The sequence below is a fragment of the Odocoileus virginianus genome, chromosome 8 (genome assembly GCF_023699985.2).
Source record: "Odocoileus virginianus isolate 20LAN1187 ecotype Illinois chromosome 8, Ovbor_1.2, whole genome shotgun sequence".
In the NCBI taxonomy this organism is placed as follows: Eukaryota; Metazoa; Chordata; class Mammalia; order Artiodactyla; family Cervidae; genus Odocoileus; species Odocoileus virginianus.
In genome coordinates this window covers 74,183,935-74,194,380 of record NC_069681.1, presented here as the reverse complement: position 1 = coordinate 74,194,380, position 10,446 = coordinate 74,183,935, and the positions used below count along the sequence as shown (strand labels likewise).

Genomic DNA, 10,446 nt, shown 5'->3' with positions numbered 1-10,446 from the left:
GACAACATCGGATCAGCCGACACCTCTGCGGTGCAATGCTAACAGGAGCACTCTGCTCCCTTAACTTGCTTTATCTTTGCAAAAATCCCATCAGGCAAATACTTGTATTATCCCTCACTTCACAGACAAAGAAACTGAGGTTCAGAAGAGTTTAATAACTTGACGAATGCCAGCTAGTAGGGGGCAGAGCGTGGATCCAAGCTCTCCTGGGACCAGGCCCTCCACACTGGGCTGCTTGCCTGAAACTTTATACACGATACAGGATCCAGTGTGTGTTCACATATCTATGCAATGTATATGATTGGCAATACATATGATATACATCGGCTTCCCTGGTGGTTCAGTGGTAAAGAACCTGCTTCCCAATGCAGGAGACATGGGTTCAATCCCTGGGTCAGGAAGATCCTGGAGAAGGAACTGGCAGCTCACTCAAGCAAGGGGAATCTCATGGACAGAGGAGCCTGGCAGGCTACAGTCCATGGGGTCACAAAGAGTTGGGCACAACTTAGCCACCCCTCACCACACACACACACACACACACACACACACACATGCATATGATTGTTGTTCAGTCACTAAGTCACCTCTGACTCTCTGCGACCCCGTGGACCGTAGCCTGTCAGCCTCCTCTGTCCATGGGATTCTCCAGGCAAGAATACTGGAGTGGGTTGCCATTTCCATATCCAGGGGACCTTCCCAACCCAGGGATCGAACCTGGGTCTCTTCCATTGCAGGTGATCTCCTGTATCACTGTGGGTTGATTTACCAACTGAGCTACCAGGGAAGCCCTGTGTGTGTGTGCCTATACAAATTTATCTTCCTCCATATTTGAAGACATGGCCGGTAATGATGGTACTTCTGGCACCAGACTTACCCCCTTTGAAAAGTAAAGTTCCTTGAATTCTTTGCTATCAGTCCTTCAGTCATGAAATAAATACAGTAAGCAGGTAGGAAAATGTTAATGGCACCAGAAGGTTAACTGGCTTGAATGCTGAGGCTGAATATGGTCTCTGCCTGCTTGGATGGTGGGAAGAGTTTGGCTGGACACGTTTCCCCCTCTGCAAGATATCTGCTCCCTGGATTAGACCTTAAGCCTGTGTTTGTTGATTGCTCAAGAATTCTGGATCTCTGCTTTTCCCAGAGGCAGTTAAAACATGCCAAGCTGGTGTTGCAAAAAAAAAAAAAAACACCAAGCCTGTGCATTCAGCAAATATAACTCAGCGAGCAGAGACGAGTCAGTCACTCACCCAGAGGGGAGCCCAGTCCTGCCACTGCCAGTGGAACACAAGCCATGGACATTGAGAAGGTCAACTCCATGGACTTTGGAGAATTTATGGATGTGTTTGGAAACGTCATCGAGAGATGTCCTCTGATTGCAGCTGCGGTTTGGTCCAAACGCCCATTTTCTGACTTGGGAGATTTAGAGAAGCACTTTTTTGCTTTTATTGACGGTCTTCCACTGTCAGGTAAGGCTTTGGGGTTGGACACTGAGAGTCTCCGCAGAGGGATTTCAGGTGTGCTTATCAAAAAGATGGGGGAGGGAATTCCCTGATGGTCCAGTGGTTAAGACTCTGAGGTTTCGCTGCCAAGGGCCTGGATTCAGACCCTGATTGGGAGCTAAGATCCCACAAGCCATCAGTTCAGTTCAGTCACCCAGTTGTGTCCGACTTTATGACCCCATGGACTGCATGCAGCACACCAGGCTTCCCTGTCCATCACCAACTCCTGGAGCTTGCTCAAACTCATGTCCCACAAGCCATAGTGTGGCTAAAAAAATTTCTTTTAAAATGGGGGGAGGGGAGGTCTTGTGGCTGTTTTTTATTTTTAAACACAATTTTTAAAGGTTGCTTTCCATTTAGTTATTACAAAATATTGGCTGTATTCTCCATCTTGTAAGATATACTCCCGAGCCTATCTTAGACCCAGTCGTCTCAGCCTCCTCTCCCCCATCCATAATGCCCCTGCCGCCCCCCCCACCCCCGCCCCCCCTCGCCACTGGTAACCTCTAGTTTTCTCATCTGTGAGACTACTTTTTTGTTATCAAACTGTTTTGAGATATTTGAGCCTAGTTGCTTATCCCTGGTATACACATTTCCTTGTTTTTACTGTGAGGCTTGGTGGGTTTCTTCAGACTTTTACAAATGAGAGTCAAGCTCTTGCAATGTTCAGTGAGCAGTAGAGTGAAAGAAGGTTCCTTGGCTCCGGTAAACTGGCTGTTAAATATTAAAGCTCCGGGGTTACCAGGAAAGAGGAACCAGCGGCTGCCTCCTCTGGCCTCAAAGCTGCTCAGGGACCAAAGGTCAGGCTGGTGCCCCACCACCACCACCACCACCTCAGCCCTGCGTTGGCTTTGGGAATGTCCATTATGCAAGAGAGGAGACTGCTCCGTATCAGACTATCTGAGGAGCCTGGGGGGAAAGAGAATGGCTGACGTTTTACCAGAAAGGGCCGGTTTGGACTAAGCAAGTAAAGTCCCTCAGGCCAGCAGCTCCCTGTGGGTGTGAGGTGCGGGGGTGGGGGTCGGGGGAGACAAAAGTCTGAAGAGATCCCTCTGGAGAAGGGAAGAAAATCTCCTTTGGGTGGAGAGAGAAAAGGAGGCCCTTGGGTGGGTGTGGGGTGGGGAGAGGAGGGAAGTTCGGGGTCAGGCCAATCCCAGGTGAGTCAGAAGGACACACAGCCTCCCAGGGGTTCACAGGCCAAAGGTCAGTGGCCGAGGCTGCCTCCTGGGCTGTCCTCAAGGTCCCTGGAGAAGCCTGGATTGGCTGAGGGGACCTCGAGGGGACAGGCTGTCTTCACAGAGGGGCTTCCACAGGGAACTGGGCTGTGGGCGCGGCGCTCTTTTGCACCACAGTCTTGGCCTGTGAGCCCAGGGCTCCGGCAGGGTTTCCAGAGGTCAGAGGTAGGCTCCCAAACAAGGGGCTCCTTTATTTCATTTTAGGTACATTCAGGAAGATGGGAGGATGGGGGATTAAACCAAACTGACAGGAATGTGGAGGCCCTGACATCCCTGTGGTCCAGTGGTGAAGACTCCGCGCTCCCAGTGCAGGGGGGCCCCGGGTTTGATCCCTGGTCAGGGAACTAGGTCCCACACCTGCCACAAGTAAGAGTGTAGGGGCCCTGTTGACCCTCACCCACTGCCTGTCCAAAGCTGGACCAGCAGCGCCCGCAACCCAGCTGGCTGCAAACACGAGGGACCCACTGTACCCGGGCCAGTGTCAGAATCCCATCCCACCCCGTGGACAGTACACTGGAACATGATCAAGGTTTGCTAAGGGAATGAATGAAATCGTTTCTAAGGGGATGTTGAAAGATGGGGGAACCTGGCGTTACCCTTCCCCACACACTTTAACTGGGGCGACTTCCGCGGCGGGTCAGTGGGACAGGACCACTAGAGGCATTTGGAGCCACCTGGGCGCTCGCTGGCTTCTGCGCTCCAGGCAGCTCTTTGAGGGGCCTCCCTGCTGGTAGAGCTGCTTCTCAGCCCTGCCCTGGTGGCCACACTTGCCTGGGGCAGCTGGGAGCCGCAGTCCTCTCTAATCACCTCCTCCTATCTAATCATCTTCAGGGCATTAGGCAAGCGGAGTTAGTGGTGGAAATAATGAGGACAACCCCTAAAATGCATTTTCCCCTTACTATTGCTGTCTTTCAAGCAGCTTTCCCAACACTTGGCATTTACTAACCCCCTTAATCCTTATAATAATCCTATAAAATGAGGATTATCACCTTTATCCCCATTTTACAGATAAGAAAACTGACAAACCCTGATAATCAACTCAACAGCTTTTGAAGAATTTTCTGGAAATTCAAAGGCAAAATCTAGAAACAGTTTCTAGGGACTTTAGCTATTCATTCAGATTTATTCAATAATGTTAATGTTGATGTACCAGATATTTGGGGTTTTATTTTTATTATTATTATTTTTATCTTTTTTTTTTCCTTGGCTACATTTCTTGACTTGCAGGATCTCAATTCCCAGACCAGGGATTGAACCCCAGCCAGCAGCAGTGAAAATCCAGAATCCCACCAGGGAACTTGCTGATTTTTATTTTTTTAAGTGTTTTTTTTTTTTTAAATGTGGACCATTTTAAAAGTCTTTATTGAATTTGTTACTCTATTGCCTCTGTTGTTTGTGTTCTGGCTTTTTGGCCAAGAGGCATATGGGATCCTAGCTCCCCAGCCAGGGATCAAACCCACACCCCATGCGTTAGAAGGTGAAGTCCCCACCATTGACTGCCAGGGACGTCACCTCCCTAGTTTTTAAAATAATCAAGTAAAAGTCTAGCTTTTCTTCTTGGATGTGTGCTCACAACCCCATAGACTGTAGCCCCCCAAGCTCCTCCATCCGTGAAATTTCCCAGGCAAGAATACTAGAGTGGGTTTCCATTCCCTGCTCCAGGGGATCTTCCTGACCCAGACTGAATCCATTTCTTCCTGCATTGCAGGCAGATTCTCTCCACTGAGTCTTTGGGGACGCCTTACTCTTTAGAGAGTAAACAACAAACTGGGGGTAACAGAGTCTTTGAATCTTAAAACTAAAAGGGCCCTTATAGAGATATTCAAGTTGTGATGATCTATGTAGTCAAGGATTTGTTTTAGATGATCTAAGAAAACTTTCTGCCATTTAAAGAAAACTGAAAATTCTGTTTCAAGAGTAAACCAAGGTTGACAATTCATTCCGGAGACACTATGGTGATTACTGACCAGTAGGTGGCAGTATAGGACTAATATTTAGCTCCAAAACTAATTGGCAAAATACCTTTTCAAGCCAATCAGTTCCTGATTCCCAAGCCAGAGGAATGGCAACAATAAAGGGAAGAAGGTTCACACACACACACACACACACACACACACACACACACACACGCACACACACACACACGGCCAATAATGAACAAATTCAATAGTGATTTGTATTAAACATCAAAGAGCAATAAAAATGTCATAACAGTTAATCATGCATCTTTCTGTGGCATTTCAGAATAGCAATAATGCCATGATTCATTACCTAATACTTATTTCAGAAGATAGTTGTTGAAAGCATCAAAGAGTTGGATACTGATAACTTCCTTCAATACAGGCTATAAGGTATTTATATGAGGCTATTAAGATGTGTTTGTTCAGTCAAAAAATATACAGCACTTTCTCCCCCGAGTGTCAGTCAATAAACACTTACTAAGTGCCTACTCTCCCCTGGGGAATTGTCCCTGGCCCTGGAGATATAGCCACAAACAAGACAAGTCCCTGCCTTCAATTAGCTGACATTCCAGTGAAGAGATGCAGGATTAGCATACATACAAAAGGATCATTTCAATTCTAGAAACTATGAGAAGAACATTTGTACTAGGATAGAACATGTGTAATAAAAGAGGTCTTTCTTAAGTGACAAGAAAGACCAAGGCGGTTGGAGAATGGTGTAGAGTGGAGGGATGTGAGGAAAGGGGTCAGGTGGAGGGCCTGCAGAAGCAGTAAAATTGAGAGGTGATGGTCAGGTGGACTAGGGTTGGAGCAGGAGAGATGAAGAGACGTGGCTGGATTTTCAGGATGAATTTCAGAGTTAGAGACAACAGGTGTTTTTGATAGATTTGTGGCAGGAAGGCAGGTCAGAAACAAAGAGAAATGAAGGATTGTTGTATTGTTGTTTAAGTCGTGTCTGACTCAGTGACCCGATGGACTGTAGCCCGCCAGGCTCCTCTGTCCATGGGATTCTCCAGCCAAGAAGACTGGAGTAGGTTGCTATTTCCTTCTCCGGGGGATCTTTCCAACCCAGGGATCAAACCTGCGTCTCCTGTGGCTCCAGCATTGGCAGGCGGATCTTTACCACTGAGTCACATGGGAAGCCCGAAATGAAGGAGAACGCCTGTGTTTTTTATATGAGCAGCTGAGTGGCTGGTGGTCTGTCTTCTGCAATGAGGGAGAGTTCGGCACTGAGAGGACAGGATGGAGAATGGGAGCCTGGCAAGGCCGAGATGCTGAATAACCATCCAGAGGACAATACTGAGTGTTCAGTTGGCTCATAACAAAGGGACTCAGGGGAAAGCTGAGGACTAGACTAGACCCGGGTGTCCTGAAATAATCGATGGCATCTGAAGCTAGGGGGCTAGATGAGAACACTTAGGGCATCCATGTGAATCAGAAGGGAGGATGTGTGAGGACTGAGTCCGGGAGCGCTTGTGTGGCTGATCTGGACCAGTGATGAGAATAAGCGATGATGGGAATCTTTCGAGGAGAGAGGGTCAACCACATGACATGCTGCCAAGAGGCTGAGAGAGAAGAGGCCAGAGCACTGGCCATTGGCTTGAGCAAGCTGTCTGTCACCTGTGACCGGAGGAGTGCAGCCTGGCAGGTCGTTGGGGCTGAAGGTGTGATGGGGTGAACCTGGGAGGTGAGGAGAGGAAGTGGAGATGCCAAGGAGACAATCCCCTCGAGCAGCTGTGCTGTGAGGAGGAGCAGAGACCCAAGGAGGAACTAGAGGACCACAGGCAATCAAGAGAGGGTGCTCCTTTTGTTTAGGGGTTGAGTGCTTCTAGGCCCGGTTTGTGTGTTGATGAAGTGGCAGTGATGTTGGGGGGGGGGGGCGTTGATGGTTGAAATCATAGCCTTTGACATGGATGGAGGCGCTGGCTCCCGAAACACAAGTGGAGAGAGAGGGTGGCCTAGGCCATGCGCGGGACAGGAGGGAGGGCACACCAGCTGGGACAGTGTGGGGACACTGGAGGATGTTGATGGGCTCCCAGACCAACCTCCTGCTCTTCAGCGGCCGCCACTGTCTGCTAATACAATGAGGACTGTTGGCTCTGTGCCAGGAACTCTTCAAGGGGCAGAGATTCTTGGTCTGTGGTCGCAGCAAACAGTGCCTGTCCTCACCTGCATCGCCAGACCGTGCCATGCCAATGGCAGAGGCGGTGCTGTCTCAGGTTTTAGGACAGGCTGAAGGACAGACAGTACTGAAAGGCCTGAAGCGAGACACCCAGGCAGGTTTGGTCACTCCAGGTAGGGGGACTGCAGGGCTGAGGTGGGGAGTACCCAGGTGTGGTCTCCAGCCTCCTGTTGGGGCTTAAGGCCACTGGGAATGCAGCGCTGGAGGGGGGGGACAGAGCTGTCCGGCAGGAAGGATTGGAAGGGGCATATCAGTGGTTTGGGGCAATAAAGATGGAGTCGTTGGCTCAACGGGCTCAGGTTCTATTTCTCCAGAGCTACCATTCCCTGCCTGCCTCCCTGCACCATCTTCTTTTACCTACATTTAAGGGCTGTGTGTGTGTGTGTGTGTGTGTGTGTGTGTGTGTGTGTGTTTAAATCCTCTTTTCTGATCTCTTTTCTTCTCTTTGCTGTGCGCTTCCCTCATCCCCCTTGTTTCCCGCCACCAGCGGAAAACATGTTCAGTTCTGGGCAAACATTAACCCCAGGTGATGTTTTCAAGAGAGGGAAGAGCCCAACGGAGTGAGAAGCCATGTGTCAGGGCCAGAAAGAAGAGGCAGGTCCGGGATGTGGGCAGCCACCCACAGGACCGGGGTTCTGCTTGGGGACACCAGAGGACAGACCCAACCCCTGGCCAGGTCCTCCTAGCAATAACAGCGTCCTCTGCGCTGGAGCCGGGCCTCTGCAGAGTAAGAAATGGTGTGTGTGTGGGGGGACGCTGAGGAGTTCAGTGAGAAGGCGGGGTCTCAGCCCCTCACTTCCTCACCCCTCTGAAAATCTGAATAAACAAGGAGGGTGCGCAGGGCTGGCCTGCGGTCAGAGCCTGGGAGCTTCCCAGGCCCCCGCCACCCCCACCCGTCTAGGGGGGTCCAGACTGGATGGGTTTGGAGCGGATTCAGGGGGCGCCCAGCCTCAGGCTTGGGCAGCCTCCGCAGCACAGCCATCCTCCAGCCCAGGGCTGGGGACGCCCAGGTAGGGACTTAATCACCTACGTTTTCGCACCACCCGGATGCGCTGGATGCGGGGACCAAGCGCCCCAGCTTTGCAAAGCCCAGGAGAGGTATTCTAAAATGGGAGATATTGCCGAAATGGGATTACTGGTGACCTGAGTTTCGCTTTAAACTACCTTTAATCTTGAAGGGGCAGCCAGTGCCCCAAAGCCAGTGGGTTGGAGTCCAGGAGCCCCACGCAGGCAGCTTCCTGGCTCAGCGACCTTGGGCAGGTCACCCACTCCTTTCTGAGCCTCTGATGAAGCCTGTCTTCAGTGCAGAATTCCCCCCCACCCACCCCAGTTCTCCCACCTTTCAGGACACAGGTCCACAAGTCAACAATCCCAGTCATCCTTTAATTGGGCAGAAGCTGTAAGATTTAAGCAGGGGGAGTTTATACCCTAATTAAAGGAAGAGTCAGTCAGTAATCCCCTCTTCCCAGAGGAGCCCCACGCCTGTCCTCAGCCCCAGGGACAGAAGCTTCCAGCCGCAGGGCAGCCCAGTTACACTGAGTTTACTAGGACAGGTAATACGGCTATTTATTGAAAAACTGCTAGCATCAGGTGCTGTTTGGGTAAATTGAATGGTCTCCAATCCTTGCCACCCCTCACCAAGCTAGGTGTCAGCAGCCCCATTGTTAGCATTGGGTTCCCTGTTTAGCATATCTGAAAGCTTGCCCAGCCCCAGGATTCTAAATCTCCCTTTAGAGAGCTAAGTAAAATGATTGGCTAGGGCTCAGGAAAACCCCCCTGGATTAGGACTTGAAATCGCAGAACTCACACCACGGGTGGCCAATTTCAGGCCAGTGTTCGGAGATGAGGAGAAGCTGCCTTCCCAGGAAAGGTTGTTCTCCAAGAATTGTTTTGAGATCTACCGTGGGAGAAGGGAAAGGAGCCTCAGACACGGTGGGTGGTGAGCGGTGCTGTTTTCCTAAAAGGAGGAAGCCACTTTCGTTCAAAGGGCCGTAGGATTCGGCTGGAAATGGGTTTCTTTGCAGTTAATCATCTGCAAAGCTCTTTGCACGCCTGATTCCAGAAGCCCAGAACTCACACTTAGGGTCACAAAACCCTGGGCATTTATTTGCCAAGCTCCAAGGATGTTATCCCTGTGGACCCTCCCCGCCCTTCTCCTTTCCAGAGCGAAACCCATTCCGTGGCTTTTGCAGGAAGTCTTCAGGCCCTTGTGTCCGGCCCTCTCCGACATCAAAGCCCCCCTGAGAGCAAAGGACTTTGAAAAGATACGAAACGCTCGGGTTCCCTTATCGCGTCCCCGCTCCCTCCCGAGCAAGTCGTAAATTCCGAGCCTCCGCGGCCGCTCCCCACCGCTCTGCTGGCCCCAAGGTCTCAAAGGACAGACTTGTCACTTCCCGCCCCGCCCCCGGGGCCCCGGCCGAGGCCGAGTGAAGCGGGGTTGGAGGGACGCAGGGCTCGGGACGAACTGGAGGGGGGCGGGTGCGCTGGGCGCCCCGAGCTGCCCCTCATCAAGTCCCGGGACCCTGCTTTTCTCAGAAGCCCTTCGGGCGCGATAACGCGCTCCCGCCGCCGTGTGTCTGTGCTTCTCCGCAGGCCAGGAGGGCGTCCTGCGCTGCCACCCGGAGCTGGCGGGTCGCGAGCTGCAGTGGGGCCGGCTCAGCGCCGAGTCGCAGCGGGAGCAGAGCGCCGCGGGCCTGCAGAACCTGGGCGCGGCCGAGCGGCTCCGGCTCAGCGAGCTCACCGCGCAGTACCGCGCGCGCTTCGGCTTCCCCTTCGTGCTCGCCGTGCGCCTCAGCGACCCGGCGGCGGCGCCCCGCGAGCTGGCGCGACGGCTGCGGTGCCCACCAGCGCAGGAGCTGCGCACCGCCTTGGGCGAGGTGAAGAAGATCTGTCACCTGCGTCTCGCCGACCTGCTCGGGGAGCAGCCATAGCAGCCGCGCCAGCCGGGGACCCCCGGGACGCACGTCGGGACGCGCGCCAGGGCCGCGGGCGCGCGCGATGCTCTTGGAGCGGAGTCCACCCCCGCGCACGGAGGCCGGGGCGAATCAAGAGAGTTGCACGAATAACTAACCCTTCTGTCCCCCTCTCCACACGCGCACCCTTTGCCAAAATATCTGTTGATAGTTTTGGGCTTTGCCACCGATGTATCCAGCTTACTGCTCCAACTCTTCACTCCCATTGCGGCCCGTTGACACCACCAGCCCATGCGGATTCCAAAGCGCTTATCCAGTTCGTTTTGGCTCCGCACCCTCTCCTGCTATACTCCCAGCTACAAAACAAAACGGACAGAAAAGGAATCTTTTATTCTCCAGCGGTTTGTCTGTTCTTTTATTATTATTATTCTCCCACCTTAGTTGCTGCGCCGACTAAGAGAGTGGAAGGAGTCTCTCTGGAACTTGGAGAAACGCAGAAGCTTGAGCTGGGACTGGCGAAGCGGCCTGCGGGGATGGAGGGCAGGAGAGAGCCCGCGGGGGTCGGCGTTGGGAGGTACCCGGTGGCGGCCGGCAGAAAAGGCTAGGAGTGGGGCTTCTCCAAGCTGGATGGGCCTGAAGGTCCGGGGCCCTATAGCA

At 52.4% G+C, this 10,446-nt stretch overlaps 1 protein-coding gene across 1 annotated transcript; it reads left to right on the top strand.

Annotated features, from left to right (window-relative positions):
* The first annotated feature begins 1,201 nt into the window (after positions 1 to 1,201).
* On the top strand, positions 1,202 to 10,187 carry URAD (ureidoimidazoline (2-oxo-4-hydroxy-4-carboxy-5-) decarboxylase). Its single transcript, XM_020882207.2, has 2 exons — positions 1,202 to 1,466; positions 9,470 to 10,187. Exons 1-2 carry the CDS (start codon positions 1,292 to 1,294, stop codon positions 9,805 to 9,807), a joined length of 513 nt encoding a protein of 170 aa, XP_020737866.2. The 5' UTR covers positions 1,202 to 1,291; the 3' UTR covers positions 9,808 to 10,187.
* The last annotated feature ends 259 nt before the right edge of the window (positions 10,188 to 10,446 follow it).

Coding starts and splice junctions, on each gene's coding strand:
- URAD (XM_020882207.2), top strand. CDS start 1,292: ATGGACATTGAGAAGGTCAACTCCATGGACTTTGGAGAATTTATGGAT. Junction 1,467..9,469: donor TGACGGTCTTCCACTGTCAG/GTAAGGCTTTGG, acceptor GCTTCTCCGCAG/GCCAGGAGGGCGTCCTGCGC.